At 55.8% G+C, this 16,251-nt stretch overlaps 1 protein-coding gene across 4 annotated transcripts in view; it reads left to right on the top strand.

The window, feature by feature from the left end:
- Window positions 1-7,153: 7,153 nt before the first annotated feature.
- Window positions 7,154-16,251, top strand: part of SAMD4A (sterile alpha motif domain containing 4A) — an 83,303-nt gene continuing 74,205 nt past the window's right edge. For 3 of the 4 annotated variants that reach the window (XM_035551532.2, XM_035551531.2, XM_035551529.2), the window contains exons 1-2: window positions 7,193-7,365; window positions 7,852-8,449. In XM_035551532.2, the coding sequence (XP_035407425.1) occupies window positions 8,254-8,449 (196 nt within the window). In that variant the 5' untranslated portion in view covers window positions 7,193-7,365; window positions 7,852-8,253. Of the gene's footprint in view, window positions 7,366-7,851; window positions 8,450-16,251 lie in introns of all 4 variants that reach the window. The other variant, XM_035551530.2, reaches the window with a different exon arrangement.

The following is a 16,251-nucleotide window of genomic DNA, read 5'->3' as shown; positions in this document are numbered from 1 at the left end:
ACCAATCGATGCCAGTATTAAATAATAATGGCAAACAGGATGTAGCTGTGCTGAACTTCCAGGCCATGTATTTACCATTAAGTCTCCCAGCTTTTCATTTGTTTCATGTTCTGTTTTTAATAGCATTTTCCAGAGATGCTTAGTTGCTTTTATCAGATCTAACAAGCTTCCTCGCTGGCCCAAATCAAAGACCTGACTGAGAGTTATAAAAAGGACAGTAGCTGCCTTATTATGTTTGCCCTTCTTCTAAGAAGCCATTTCAAAAAAATGGATCAGGTGAGAAGTAAAAGGAGCAGCCCTAAAGCTGCCTTGTGTGTCCCTCGGTTGCCTTAAACAGGGACTCAAGACTGTAGTAGCGAAATAAAACCTTCCTGTGAGCCACAAAAATGGGGTATACTGACAGAGGCTGTTCTCCTCTGTCATTCTGCTGTAGTAAATGTAGCAAAAAAATCATTTCCTACTCATCGATTACGTTTATGGATTTGGTGACATCAAGGAACACGTGCACATGTCTGGCAACAACACTTGCTTCTTTCAGCAGTGCTGGGGTGTTACAAATTTGTGATGATTTTTGTTGCAGGGCATAGGTGGGAGTTAATCCTCACTGCTTGGTTTGGTTCATCGGCTGTAATCAGAGCTTTGCAATGAGTTAACCAAGCTAAGGGATGTTACCTGGGGGTGTCCCGAGGTGCCTTTCCAAATGCCAGCGGGCCGTGAGGCAGATATCTTCCTTCTGTAAAGGAAGGTGCTCGGCTAGGATCCTCCTTCCCCGCCTCCTTCAAGCAGGGGACTAATGGTAGGAGGAAGACAATTCCGGTCAATTCATCTTAAAATGATGAATTACAGTAGGGCATTTTGAAAAGTGGTTAATTCCCTGACCTCTTTATGGGCTAAAACAGCACTGCCTTCAGCTGCAGAGCCTACAAAGTCTCGCCGTCACCACCGTGGCTGTGTGCAGGGTTGCCAGCAGCCAACACTGCCAACCTGGTACAACTCTATTCCTCTTCCCCATCGGGGAATAAGGGAAGGGGAAGTTCAACTCCGTTTTGGTGGGTCTGAGCACATCAGAACCCACACAAATGGTTTTGTCCAGCTTTAAGAAGAGCTGCTGAGCGTGTCCAACAGGATTCATTTACTGCCGACAGCAAACTGAAAACCGTGGGTATGGTAAAAGGAGGCAGGAATGAGCTAACCCATTAGGAAGCCTTGGGGGTGTCTTGCGGGACCTCTGCCCAGCTGGTGACCGCAGTGGGAATCCTGGAACTTTCTGCTGAAGAACATGGCGCTCACGAACACTTGTGGGTGGGATGCTGGGGCTGTGTCACGTTGTTTGTATTGCTGCTGCTCTGTCGTGCCCGTGAGCGATGGGGATGGAGGGGTATGAGCTTGTAGTGCGGGGACGGTCATACCTGTAAAAGGGGCTTCTGCTGGTTTGGCTCCGTAAATGTGTAGGAATAGGCAACACCTACATAAAGGCACCTTTGTCTGGATGCAGCTGCATCTGAACTGGGAGGGATCCTGCTTTAATTATGCTATCTCGTAACAGGAAGGATTTAAAACAGTAAAAATATTGTGTGTCAGCATATTCCTAAGGCTAGATGAAGTCCTCAGTGGAGGTTGATGTCCAAAGCGAGCAGTCTCTGTTTCTCTGACGGTCTTTTGAAAAGCAACCAAAGGTTATAAATTCATGCTGAGGTTACTGAACCTTCATTAGGGTTCAGGGGAACCCGAAAAACTCCATTTATTCCCCCTCCCTACACGTGTACTCCTCAGCCATGGAAGGGGCAATGACTTTGCCATAGTCATTGCCACAGTCGCTGCGTTTCCATTTTTCAGAAAACCCCTGTACTACCTGTGTGGGGTCTGGATGCTCTTGAGGGTCAGGTGAACCCCAGAATTATTTTTGTGGGACCTGCAGTAAGTCACCTGGACAAGTAGCGCTCCCTGTGTTTTGTATCTTCAGCCTGCAGTGCCCTCGTATCAGCAGCAGGTTTGTGCCAAGAAGGCCCCTGTAGGTTTTAGGTGCCTCCTCCAGGTTTTTGCCTACTTGCAGTGAGGGTTTGGGGCAGTTCCTAGCATTCTGTACTCTCCCATTGCAGCCGCTTGACATCTAATATTTCTTGGCAGGTTCTTCAATAGCAGCTGGAGTCAGGGGACTGGTGGGAAATCTAATGCATCACTTATCTCTCCTAGTGCTATTTATTTAGTGTCTATCAGCTCCTTGTGTGCAGCAATATTTTAACAAACAGGCTAGAGGGAGGGTTGCTAACTTGTGAATTATCTTGATAGTTGTTCCTCTTCGTTTTTTCTTCTCTCTCTGTGGATGTTATTGAGTTCGGAGGCAGCGAGACCCCAGAGATTACGGGGGTCGCTGTGCATCAATCTCCTGCCACCAGAACTGGCTGGGAGATGCAGATGCTCTGCTGCTGCTTAGCTGGTCACATACAGCACAGACACCCTCCCTAGGCTATCTGATTTTGGTCTCCAGTTCCTGAGGGTCCTTGCTTTCAAGGGTTTCCCCTGCAGGGAAAGAGCCTAGACCACGAGCTCAAAATAAACCAGCTGGCAGGAAGCCTGGGGTGGGATTTTGCTGGCAGCGAGGCCAAGGATGCCCACGGCAAGCGGGAAGCCAGGCACTGCGTTTTCTCACGCGGCTGCTTGGGTCGCCAAGATCAGCAGACCCCTCTCTCCGGCGGCACATTTCATCGATCAAAGTAGGAGCAGGCCGGCGGTTTATGGCATACAGCAGCTCGAAAAGCAGTGCTTTTCACCAGGCGCTGCCGTACACGGAGGCGAGATGGGCAAGCCAGCTGCTGCTGGGCCTTTGAAAGCCGGCTTCTTCCTAGGTGGCCAGCACCGGACCCTGGCTGCAGCGCCATCCAAACCCTCCTCCGCTGGGACGACTTGCTCCGAGGCAGCTTGGATCGCACGAGGAGTTACCCTTGCTATAGGACCAAAGAAAGATTATTTGCCAATGTGTCTTTCTTTGATGGATTCGTGTTCATGTGAACATGAATAGCCAAAGCTATAGCTTTACCAGCCTCTCAATCTTTAAGCATCTTCCCAGGACATGAAAGTGTGTAAATAAATCTGCCAGCCACAGTTTCCCCTTTCAGCCCCAACTTCTTAACAAATACCGAAAAGTCTCCATCAAGTCCATCAGGATTCGATGCTCTATCGCTAACAAACCATTTGCTTTTCTCCTGTCCTGAAGAAAAGGTATGTGATGATATAGAGGCCTCTTGACGCACTGACATGTTTTTATGGGGTCATTTATACCCTTCATTTCAGCAACCTGTACCTCGCCGGTCCCAAGGCACACCTGATGGATCCAACTTGCTGCAACACATCAGACACTTATTCCGCAGCACCTCATGGGCACAGGAACGTGCAGGCTTTGTAATTCTGCTTTGCAGAGCTGCACCCTCAGCAGTGCTTTGCCTGGGTACTTTCGCTGGGTTTCGTTCAAGGGTTTGCCGGGCAGGTTGGCAGATTTCTCTGCCATTCATCCTGGTTTATCCGTGGTTTATCCGTGCGGCAGTGCGTGCTGCACAGAGCAGGGCGAAAACACACAGGGGCAATGCAGTCCCAAGGGCATACCCACTGATTTTTATTTTTTGGAGTCTTCTTTCTCCAAATGAGCTCCTTAAAGTACAAGGGTAGGAATAATTTGCAGTCTTTTGCGTGTCTCTTACTAGGAGCAACACGACCCTTTGTAGCGGGATTCAGAGCTGGACCTTGGCCAGTCAGTGACCCCCCAACACAAATCTGATCTAGTAAGCTGTTCTCATCCCTTATACATCTCATTTCCAAGAGCATCTTCTCCTTTTCTTCTTTTCTACCTCCTGCTAACTTGTTGATCCCCTCGGAGACCCGGCTGGGAGTTCGGGAGCGTCGGGGCACATCGCACCGGGCTGTGCAGAGCTGCCAGCGTCCCTCCAGCCCCACCACCAGGCTCCTCCAAGGAGCAGCGACCTCCACCTTGCTCTGCTGGGAGGTGGCTGGGGACGAGCTGGGGTGGCTGAGTTTGGTTCTTAGGGAGCAGCCTTTACACTTGGGCGTTTGTATTTGTTCCCTGTTTTACAAGTGAAGACATCAACACATCAGAGCAGTAATTTAAGCGGGTGGTGGGGTGTTGTACGACACCCCCGCTTTCCAAGCCTTGTTTTGCAACTCGTTCGGGGGACTGGGGCAAAATGCAAAATACCCCTTTTTGGCCTCAGCGGGTTATCTGCATTTACGCCTCCTCTAGCTGCACGCACACACACACACACACACACCTGTACAATTTCCGTGCAGCCCGAGGTGTTCCCTCCGCAGGTGGTGCCGAAAGCCGCGTGCTGGAGGCAGGGGCAGCACTCAATGGGAGCAGTGTCCCTCGTGTTTGCCTTTCATGCCTGGATTCCCGGCCGTTTCGGAAGGTGAAGGCACGGAGGTTTTCCTCCACCCCAGCGTCCTGGCTACGTCTGAAACCTGACCCAGCCTGGCAGCTCTTGCTCTCTCCTTAAAGGAATTTCCCCTTAAATCTCCATCACAAGACACGTCTTCAGCTGGAACCAGGCTTCCAAAGAGAACTGCTTGAAAGATGCAGCTAGGGAAGAGATTTCCCCGGTGGCGTGTCCTGATGCGCATCTCCAAGCCTGCCTGGGAGCTGCTGGGGCCGGCAGCCGAGCAGCTCGGCCGAGCGGTGCCTCCGGAGGGACCAGCGCCTCCTTTCATCGGGACCATCTGCTCGCAACAGCCTCAGTCTGGCCCGAGTCCTCCAGCAAGCTGCTTTCGTTGCCGGCTGGAAATGGTGTGAAAAATCCCAGCGCTGTAGGTAAACGCGGGCCGAGGACACGGGATACAGCCACCGGGGAGCTCTGTCGCCAGCGGGCATTTACAGCATGTCCCAGGGCACGGCACAGCCCCGTGTGAGGCTCAGGAGCTGGGGTGGGGTGCTGCTGGTCTGGAAATGTAGACCCACGTCGGTTTGGGGGTCACTTTTTGCTTTTACTTTTTGTCTCTTCTTTATTTTGGCTTTGGTGGGATTTATCTGAACGGCTCGCCCAGCTCCACGTCACATAACAAGGTGAGGCAACCGCTGACAGCTCGGTGGCCAGCTCCCATACTTCGTTCAGGAGTAGATGGAAGAGACACGGGGTTTCGTTATTGCATCCTGCCTACTGGGACATTTTCACTGAGATTTCGTTCTAATGAGGTGGGAAACGTGGGCCTTTGTGAGCCGGGGGATGTACTCCTCCTTCTCCAGCCAAACTTGCCATCAGGTAGCTTCCACGGAGACGAACATCTGCTTCCCTGGAACTCACCAGCAGTCAGGATTCACTGATTTCCTTACACCACCTGCTCGGCTGATATTACCACGGTACACACAACCGGGACGGCGGGCACGTGGCCGCACCGAGCTACCCCAACCAAAACCCCGCAGACCTGGCGCATCCCTGCCGCGGCACACGCTGCGACGCCAGCCCTGGGGAGGAGATCTTCTCGCTTGGAGCAGCTCGGGCGTCGTTCCCCTTGCACCGAGCCCGCACCCGCCCTGCATCCTTCCTCTCGCCCCACGGCAGGGTGTTTTTTCCACGGCTCGCGGCAAGGTTTTGTAATTACCATAGAAACCTCCAAACATCGCAGCGGGGGGGACCGGCTCCTGCAGCGGCTGCTTCCTCGGGATGCTTTGGGGTTTCGGTGGTGCTCTCAGCCCCGCAGAGGACCGCGTTGGATGCCTCAGCCCCAAATATTCTTCCGATCACTGCTGTTACTGCAAAACGCAAAACCCCGGAGGGCGGCACAGGCGGAGCAAGCTCGGCAGCCTTAAATTAGCAACGTGCCAGCGTTCGCCAGCTCCTGGGGCGCGGGGATCCCGGTGCTGTTGAAACGCCGGGGGCTTGGGGAGCCTCGCGCCTTGCCCCCGTGCAGGACGCGTGCCCCGACCCCGCAGACGGCTCAGCCTCGTGGCTCCGCGCCTCCTGCCTGCACGCCGGGGCCGCGGGAGGGGAAAGGGCCCTGCGATGGCCCATTTATTAGGATGGAGCTGTAGGATGAGACAGATGGCTGCGGTTTGTTGGCAGGGAACCCCGCTCGTGTTTGTTTAATTAGTCACGAGACAGACTGAGCAGGCAAACCCGTACGCGGGGTGAGCCGGACCCTTTGTGCCTGACGTCCAGGAGCACCGCGCGGAGCAGGGATCCCCCCGGCTGCCCTTCCTGCAGCACCCACCAGCACCCAGCCACTTTTGGGGAGCCGATTTGGGGTGAGGGGGCTTGCCACGGCTTTGCCTCAATCCCTTCGCTTCTTGCTCCCCCTGCAACTTCTGACGCCGGAGTGCTGCGCCCCTAAAGCAGCAGGGATGTGGGATGGTGGCAAGGTACCGGTGTCCCTTGTCCCCAAGCTGGGCACAAGTCAAGGCTCTGACATCCTTTCCCCATGACCCCAAAGGGCCACACTCTGCACCTTTACTTGTGCTTTGTGGAGCGCTATCCAAATTCTGCCCCACATCTGCCGGCTCCCTGCGGGCGCTTGTTTTCCGTTTTCCTCCTTCCTAGATGTACCGGCACCACTCCCCCCATGAATGCCAAAGAGATGGAAGCTGCAGGGCGAAGCCACAGCCCCAAACCCACCCCCTGCCCCTACAACCCCCCCCATCCACCCCCATCGCCTGCACGCAGCTGCGGGTTCACCCCGGGCGTGCAAAGCGGCCTTAAAAAAAATATAAAAAATAAATATATGGAAAAAAAAAAATCACCCTTCCTTGCGGCACGAAGCAGGGCTCCATCTCCTCCACCCCAAACCACCGAGACCCCCAAAAATCCCCCGAACCCCCCCCCAAAGCCGCCGTTCCCCCGCGCTCCGCTAGGTGGAGGCTTCCTCCAGGCTCCGCGGGCAACCCGCAGCCCTCGGCGCGTGGAGGCGGGGGGGGGGGGGGAGGACACAATCCGGCTTGGGGGGGTGGGGGCGGGACGAGTTTGGGTTCATTTTTGATTTTTTTAGCATTTTTTAATTTTGGGGACCGGGCCGCGCTCGGCTCCCCCGGGGGCGCTGCGGGGAGGGGGGGGAGGGGGGGGTGGAATTGCGCGGGGAGGGGGCAGAGAAAAGGCGCGCCCCCCGCCCCGGCCACGCCCCCTCGCTCTATGACGTCACCGCTATGCAAATGAGCGGCATGTGGGGAGCGGGGGCCCGGCGCGCCGCCGGCCTCAGTCTCGCGCCGCGGAGCCGCCGCCGCTCGCGCCCCGCGCCCCCCTCCCCCCCCCCGGCCTTCCTCCTCCTCCTCCTCCTCCTCCTCCTCCTCCTCCCCCCCCCTCCCCCCGCCATGGCTCGGCCCCCCCCGCGCCGCCGCCCCCCCCCGGCCCCGGCCCCGCGCTGAGTGAGGTGAGTGCTTTGGGAGGATTGGGGAGGCGGGGGGGGGGGGGCAACTTTTTTATGAAAAAAATCCGATTTTTAGTAATTTTGGGGTTTTAGGGGGGGCGATGTGCTTTGGTGCAATCGCCCACCCCCTAACAGGAAAGGGGGGTGATTATGGCCCCCCCCCCCCCCCCCCCCCGCCATGGAGGTGCGTGGGGAGGGGGTGCTTGGGTGTCCTGGGGGGGCACAAAATGGAGGGGCCCTTGGAGGGGGGGAACAAGATGGGGGGGTCCTGGGGGGGGGGGGGGGGGGCACAAAATGGGGGTGTCCTGTTGGGGAGGCACAAAATGGGGTTGGCCTGTGGGGGGGACACAAAGCAGGGCTGGGGCTGGAGGAGCGGGAGGCTGCGGTGCCTGGGCTGCTGCGGGCCTTCCTCCTCCTCCTCCTCCTCCTCCTCCTCCTCCTGCTCCTCCTCCTCTTCCCCCCCCGCTGACCCCCCCCTCTCTCTTCCAGGTGCGAAGCCCCCCGCCGAAGCGCCAGCCCCGCTCCCGTGCCTTGCCCACCCTCGCCGCCCAGCCAAGGGCCACCTCCGCTCACGCAGCCTCCGCCGGCCTTCTCCTTTTTCCATTTCTCCCCCGTTTTTGACCATTTTCACACGCACACCCCCCCCCTCCGCCGCCTCCACGTCGCCTCGGGGGACCCCACCGCCGCTCCCGAGCCAGAAGAAGGGGACCCAGACCCCGCGCCGAGCCCCGCAGCCCCCCGCCGCCAACCCACCCTCGCGCCGCAGCCGAGATTTTTTTCCTCCCCTCCGGTCCCCCCCCCCAGGCGCCACGAGACGGCGGCGAGAGCTGGAGGGCGGGGGGGGCAGAGGCTCTCCCCTTTATTTATTCTCTCCCCCCGGCCCCTCTCACCATGATGTTTCGCGACCAGGTCGGCGTGCTGGCCGGCTGGTTCAAGGGCTGGAACGAGTGCGAGCAGACTGTTGCGCTGCTCTCGCTGCTCAAGCGCGTGAGCCGGACCCAAGCCCGCTTCCTGCAGCTCTGCCTCGAGCACTCCCTGGCAGACTGCACCGAGCTGCACATCCTCGAAGGGGAGGCCAACAACCCCGGTGAGTCCTCGCTGCAAAAAATCCCCCCCCCCCCCAGGCTTTTATTCCTTTTATTCTTATTTTTCCCCTTGCCGACGCTGCCTCGGTCTCCGGTCGGTGCTGTAATGCTGGCTGAAAAAAAAAAAAAAAAAAAAAAAAAAAAAGAGGTTTTGGAGCCAGGTCTCCCCACCATGACTGCACCGAGAGCTTTTTCCTCTTACGTTTTAATATTCAAACCCATGACGGCTCCTTTCGGTTGGGTTCCGCGCAGCGAACTACTCCGGTCTATTGCGTGGTGTAACTACGGTAGCATGAATGATTGGTGGCTTTGCTTTTTCTCCGTTTTCTTTTTTTTTTTTTTTTTTTTTTTTCCTTTTCCTCCCCCCCTTCCTCCTTCCATGCAGTTTCCTGTGCAATAACTAAGTCAGGTCACGTAGAGTCTGGATTTTCTAGGCTTCTTTTGGCCAACGTGGCTTGCTCGGCTCCCTGCAACACGGAGCAGCAGCCCGTCACTACCTCAGGCGAACTGTTATTTTCGCAAGCTCTGGCCAGGCCGGGTTCTCCTAAATTTTAATTTATTTTATTTTATTTTTTGAAATGCGGCAATTTCGATTTCATCACTCAGATCCTGTTTGGACGCATTTTTTCCTGCGGCTCTGAATACCCCCTTGTGTTTGAGAAAATCCGAGGAGACTGCTGGCTGTTGCACAGAAATGTGCGTGGTTACAGAAGTGCCTTTTGGCCGCTACAAGTTGCACACGTAAATGGGGCTGGAGCAGGGTGAAAATCCCCTAAATTCTGCGGGTTGCTGTTGTGTTTTGGGGTGCGGGTATCCCGGGCCATCCGTGCGCCTTGGCAGCATCTGCGCCGAGATGCGAGTTGAACGGAGTTTGTTAAACGTGGAGTACGAGGAGGGGTGGCGAAACCTGCCTGGAAGTTGCATGGCTTTTCCCCCAACGCCCCCCCCCCAAAAAAAAGGGAAAAAAGGAGAAAAAAAAAAAAAAGCCTTGCTGCAAAGCATCCCCGGTGGTCAAAACCCCTTGTGGGGCCGGCAGCCCCCGTGCTGCTGCATGCATGGAGAAGCATGAGCAGCCGGCGGGGCGTTTAGGGGCTTTTTTAGGGCTTTTTTGGGGCGGTGGGAGCTCGGGGTTGGCGCTGGCCCCGCTGTGTTTGATGACGAGGTCCCTGGAGGGGAGCTGGGAGCAGGAAACCACCCCGGGGCGCGGAGGGAGAGGAGCTGGAATTGGCCGTGTTGCCTTATATAGCTCTGGGGAATGAGGCAGGAATGCCGCGGGGCGCGTTTCGGGCAGTGCTGGTTTTCATAAACAGCCCAAGGGCCGGACCTCGGCCACTCGGCTGGGGACGGAGCAGCCGAGCTCCTCCGGCAGAGCCGTGCGGCGCCAGCGCGGCCCTGCTGCTGCGTGCCGGGGCCGGAGCCCTCCCCGCGCCTTCCTTCTTCGTCTGCGTCGTGGTTTTTCGTTCTGATTTTGTTTTGGATGGAGCCACGTCCCCTAGGTTCCTGGGGGATGGTTTGCAGAGATCCCAGGTCTTGCTGTTGATCCTCTTGTCGGGGCTTCGCCTTTGGGAGCGGGAGAATCCCGGTGCTTTCCGAGCGGGGTAACCCCACGGCCGTGTGGGGCCGGGGACCCCAGCTTTTGGGCCCCACTCTTAGCACTGCCTTCTTCGTAAGTCCGCCTGTGTGGTGTTGGATTATTTCTTTTTTAGTAGCCCTTATTCGCCGCCCATTTGCGGTCTGGCGTTTGCCACTTGGCTGGCAGTGGGACCGCACCAAGTTGTGCACCAAGCGCCATCCTCACCTCGCCTTGTGTCACTCGCTGCTCCTGAGCCCCCCGTGCTTGCACGGGCTCCGTCCCTGCCGGGCTGGGGGCTGTGATGGCTCCCGCCGAGTTGTCCTGGGTGTTGGGGACACGGTAGCGTGCGATGAGATGGGTGCAGGACCTCATCTCCCACGGGTGCTTTGGTAAGGGGCATCACTGTGAGCCAAGAGATGCCGCTCGGAGCGCGCCGCGCGGATCTGATGTCGCAGAGCAAGCGCCCGAATTGGCTTCAAAAGTGGGTTCGGTGCGAGAAGGGAGTTGGTTTGTGCCACTGGAGAGGTACTACCGCATGTCTGCCTTCGAGGAGAGGCGTCTTGCAGGATCCCCAAGCGTCCCCGAGATGTGGCAGCACGGTGCGCGGCCACCTGAAACCCCGGTGCATTAAAATTTGGGGGGCTGCAAAGGTAAAAGGGAAGTAAGGAATGAATGCAGGAAGGGAAACGTGCAGCTTGTGGCCAGGAGGAGCCTCGCTGAGGTTTCATGGTTCACCTGGTGCACGACGCGGGTTGCTGTTAGTTCGGTTTGAGTGTGAATGCCTTCCTGCTGTGCAGGGATACGGAAACCATATTATCGATGCGCAGAAATAGGAGCCGCAGGTATTCTATAGCACTGGTTAAAAGTCCGCTATAACTTCCTTCCTTCCTCCCTTCCAGCCCGGCTGCTGTCGGACGCCGCCACCTCCTCGGCGGCGCAGGGCACAGCCTGGTTAGGGCACGGGGGCTGCTCTTGCCCCCAGAAAACCACCTGTGGAGTTTGGGCATCGAGCACGGGACGTGCTCCTGCCGTGATAACCGGGGGTAGGACCAGGGGCTGCTCAGGGCTGGTCCCACGTGCAGCCAGCCCCGCTGGTGGCAGTGCTGGAGCTGCTGTGGCCTCTCAGCTCCTGCAATTCCTGCTGGAGATGCCCCAAAGCTCCCAAAAACATCCAAATACCCGTCTGCATCCTCTGCAGCGGGGTGACAGCTTCACGCCCTCGGTCGGAAGGGCGCTGAGCTTTCTTTTCACCGGCCGCTGGCTCCTCTGCACGTTAAGGCCACAATCTTTATTTCCTTTCAGCAGGCTGTCGAGTGCCACAGTGAGAGCACCAAAATGACCCAGATTCCTTGTCCCGGCAAGGGCTGGCCGGAGGAAGAGGCAGGGGTAATGTCTTTAATTAGACCAAGTGATGCAGCTGGAAAAAATGGCCAAGCGGGAAGGTGCAGAAGCTCAAAGGAGGGCTTGTGTGGTTTATTTTTTTTCCAGCTGTACCAGCTGGTCTAATAAAAGGCATTACATGTTCCTGCAGACCTCGTGTACCTTTAGGTGGCTGCGGCTCCAGCCCTGCGGCCGCTGCTGCTGCCCCAGCTGCGGGCGCCCATCGGAGGCAAACACCGCGGTTCCTCCGCAGCAGCCCCCGCCCGTGGAAAACCACCCCAGTGCCCAGCTTTTGGGTTTTGTTTTTTTTTGGCTTTCCTGCGATGCTGAGCTCCGGTTTGAGTGCTCTTGGGACAGGCTGGGTGGGAGCACTGCGTTGGGGATCGGTGGATGGGGCGGGAGGTGACATCTCAGGCTCCCCACGCACGCTTTTGTCTGTGCAGGGAGGATGTCCTTACGGATCGTGGCCTGCACTTGCGGTATTCTTCGCAATTATTTGGGTTTTGATTCTTTACCTGAAGAATCAAAACCAGTGGTCACCTGGCTGATGGTGGGTGAGCATCATGGTGCAAGCTGGAGCCCTCTTCGCTCTTCCCTCCTGCTTTTCTGCTTTCGAGTTGATAGGACCTAGAGGAGGCACTCCTGGACTCGTGCTTAACCCTTCTGCGTTTTCGTCTGTTGGCTTAAAATGCCTCCCCTGGGCTGCTTGGTGCCACCCCTCATAGTCAGAATGAGGTGCAGGGAAGTGTTTTGGGCATCGCTGCAGAGCAGAGTCAGAGAATCCTGTCTGATCTCTACCCAAAAGCAGCCTCCTGCGCACGTACCTTGTGCTCGTGCTTGGAGAAGCCGTTGGGGCTTGGCTCTCCCCCGAGAGGTGGCCGCAGGAGGGTGAGGAGAAGCTGTGCCGGGCATCTCCTGAGGCTTTCTGGCAGCCTTGGGTCCGTCAGGATGCGGGTGGATGGGAGATGGCTTTACATGGGGAGCTGAATAAGGACAAACTGTACAGCCATAAGTTCAAATAATCGAATTTGCAAATGCATTTATCCTCAAATGGGATTACGTGGGGGAGCGGGGAAGCCTCTCGGCCGGCGCAGCCCAGTGCCAGTGGGTGATGGTTTTCGTGGTCTTTGCCGTGTGAATGATGCTGTGTGCTGCTCTGGCCGCTCACATTGTCCATGTTTGTGCTCGGGCCACTTGTTTTTAAAATGGTCGGTGCCCCAGTCAGCCACGTAAGACCCTTCGGGACCAAACCACTGTCACGACGTACCCATTTAGTGGAGCGCTCAGCTCCAGGACCCACAATCTCTGTGGGTGGAAAGCGAAGGTGGTGAGCTAGCAGGCGGTGATGGGATCATTGGCCTCTTTCTGTTCCAGGGTGCAGCTGACCTATAGCTGCTGCAGGAGGAGGAATTGGCTTTCCACCAGCTAGGTTATTTCCAGGTTTTTTTCCTTGCAAAGTTCTGTGCACTGCTCCCTGAAGCGGCTGGTGATGGTTTCTGGGGACCAAGCGGATCGCGGCGTGAGTCCCCAGCTTCCTGCAGTTCCTCAGGCCCTGGCCTTTCTTCTTGTAATCTCCCATCGAAAAAAAAAATACCACCATTATTAATTTAATTTGTAGCCCATGGACGCAATTTTTTCCAGGCTGGGAGTTATGTTTGCAATCAGTGTGACTCACTGAAATAGTAATTAGTGTGAACACTTGCTTTATTTTAAGATACATTCGTCAGTGCCTCAGCTCTCCGGCTTCGTGCTTGGGTCTAATGTTACGGCAGATAACCGTGCAGGAAAGGGCACCCCTTGCGCCGCCGGCACCCCGAGCTGCAGGGCTCGGAGCTGGGAGCTCCACGGGGCTCGGCTCCACCGGGGTGCAGAAGCTGTGGGATTGCAGCAGCCACCGGGCAATATTTTGGGGGTTCCCACCCGGCCACCCCACTTTTTGCACAAGTGCAGGAGTCCACGGCTGAGCACGGCGATGTGTGAAGCCCTCGGTGCCCGCAGAAGCACGGGAGCGGGGCTCGGCACCGCGGGCTGCAGCTGGGATGAAGCCTTGCATGAATCATGTGTGCATGCGTGTGCCGCTGAGTGTGCATCGCCCCTTGTATTTTCTCATTCTATTTTCAGTGAATAAACAAGAGCATTGCTTTGCTGTTAACTCTCGCTTTCCCGAGAGCTGCTGAAGGGCCCTGAGAGATGCTAGAACGCAGGCCCCGATGCAGGGGACACACGGCTTGCACACCCCTCTCTCCTAAGGGCGATGCGCTTCTCTTTGCAGTGCTCTGGCCCTGAGGAGGAGACCCAGAGGCTTGCAGAGGTCACTGCTGAGCCTGAGTTTGGTAATGGCGAGCGGCCAAGCCGGTGGCTTTCCATCTTGGCCCCAGCAGTTACAGATAAAGCTCGGGTTGGAGCAAGCAGGCCCGCTCCTGGCTTTCCACCCATGCGCTGCTTCCTCTTCCGCAGCAGATGGGTGAAGCGGAGGGGCAGGATTTCATCGAACCAGGGTCAGGTCGTTTCCCTTTTGGAGAGGGCAATGACAGCTTGGTTTGTTTTTTTTTGTTTTGTTTTGTTTTTGAAGGGTCTTTATGGACAGGGTGGATTGCTTTGCTGGCCCAAGGGGCTCATGAGCTCGGGGTCTTGTCCCCAAGCAGAAGGCTTGGGATGGTGCTGCTCAACAGGAGACAGCCCTGCGGTCCTGCCTGCTCCATTTTGGGGTGATAAACAGGAAAAGAGCCCTCTCTGGAGACAGAAAGCTGGTTGTCACAGAATCACAGAACCACAGGATTGTAAGGGTTGGAAGGGACCTCAAGAGACCATCAGGTCCAACCCCCCTGCCAAAGCAGGTTCCTTAGAGCAGGCTGCCCAGGTAGGCATCCAGATGGGCCTTGAATATCTCCAGAGGAGACCCCACAACCTGCCTGGGCAGCCTGTCCCAGTGCTCCGTCACCCTCACCGTGAAGAAGTTCTTCCGCATGTTGGTGCGGAACTTCCTGTGCGCCATTTTGTGGCCATTGCCCCTTGTCCTGTCCCCACGAACCACTGAAAAGAGGTTGGCCAAATCCTTCTGTCTTCCACACTTAAGATATTTGTAAACATTAATAAGATCTCCTCTCAGTCTTCTCAAGGCTGAACAGCCCCATGTCTCTCAGCCTTTCCTCACATGGGAGATGCTCCAGGCCCCGTACCATCTTTGTTGTCCTCCGCTAGGCTCTTCCCAGGAGATCCCTGTCTTTTTTGTGTCCCTGTACCTGGCAGGAGCTAGCTGCCTGCCACAGGTGTGTGAGTATTTCTTACCCTTCCCATGCAAGAGGCGAACGAGCAGCTGTAAGCGAAGGGTTTATCAGTGCGGGTTTGTGTGTCAGCTGCCTGCCTCCCAGCCTTGTCTGCATGTGGCGACCCCATTGCGTGCTAGGGGTGTATCGAAGATTTTGTAGCATTGTGTTTTTTTTTTAACCATCTTGCAAGCACGCAGCACCTCGTCTGGGTCTTCCCAGGCTCGTGGCTCCTGTGTGGTGCGAGTGAAGGCTCCCCTCACCTGCAGGCCCTCAGGCCTCTGCGATCTGCCAGCGGAGCCCTGGGCGACAGCCACGGGTCTGCTATTATTAATTCTGCTGCCCTTTGCGGCCCTTTCTGGGCATACGCGGTGCTGGAGCATGGTGCAGCTTGATTCTGTCTTGTGTTACATACAAATAAAAATCCGCAAGGCAGAAAAAAAAAAAACTTCTCCTGTGCGTGTTAACGTGCTCGAACGAACTCACGGACATTTTATGTGTGAGCGTGGGACTTGCTGTTACCGGGATGGTTCGGGTGCGTGGCACCCGAGGCCGAGCCAGCCTCTGCCGCCGTCCCTGCGAGCCTTGCCTGACATTTGCAGGAGCTGGACACGGCCCAGCGCCTCGGGCTGGCACGCCTGGAGATGTTGCTTTACGTAGAGCAACGTTCATATCGCAAGCGTTCGGCCGCTCCGCTCCGCTCTTTGCTCTCGAGCGAGAGGCAGCCCTGGAGGGGAAGCACAGGGCGCTGCAAAGCTCTTCTGTGCCTGATCCCCACCAGTAATTGCTTCCAGATTGCTTTTGCTTTCCTTTTTTTTTTTTTTTTTTTTTTTTTTGGATGAAACTTATTTCAGACAAACCACAAACCTGCCTGGCTTTTAACCTGTTAGTTCTCCTGCTCCTCGCCTGTGTTGCTGCCGGATGGGACAGGGGCCAGAGTTACGTTTGGTGACTTTATTATTGTAAGAAGTCATTGACCAAGTTTAGCATGGTGAAACACTCTAAAATTCCCTTTCCACGCTACTACATTTTTTTTTTTCTTATTCCTGTGTTTGCAAAGAGAAAACCCGGACCATCATGGATCAGTTGTCCTCACCCTGGTTTTTGTTGTCCCTGCTCTTTTGTCCCTCTTGTGCAGCACTAACTGGGGGGGGTGATGTGGAAGACAAAAAATCACAACTTTGGTTGTTGTGGGGAAACTTGGCTAGTCGCGCTCGTGCAAGCAGAACATAGTGTTTCTGCAGCAGCTGGACTCTACGTTCATGCGTTTCCCCGGGTTATGTAGTTTTTTCTTCTGCTGGGATATTCCTTTTGCTTCTCTTGCAGTCAGTGTGTTGCGGTTTTTTTTTTCTCCCTCTTTTTGTCTGTTCCCCTGTGAGGTCCGATCACCCGTGGGGTCAGCTCGTGTTTTTTTAAAAAAAATCTTGCAGTTCAAAAGAGGTGGGTTATTTTTAAAAGGAAAAAAAAAAGAAAAAAGTCCCCAGGCTGTTTCCCTCCAGATAGTGTGAGCGTGGATGCAGTGCTGGGTTATAACTACCTGAGTGACCTTTTAAGATAAGAATTGTTATTGACCCTGGTATTATGT

Source organism: Cygnus atratus, chromosome 5 (assembly GCF_013377495.2).
Source record: "Cygnus atratus isolate AKBS03 ecotype Queensland, Australia chromosome 5, CAtr_DNAZoo_HiC_assembly, whole genome shotgun sequence".
In the NCBI taxonomy this organism is placed as follows: domain Eukaryota; kingdom Metazoa; phylum Chordata; class Aves; order Anseriformes; family Anatidae; genus Cygnus; species Cygnus atratus.
This window is presented reverse-complemented; position numbering and strand designations above follow the sequence as displayed.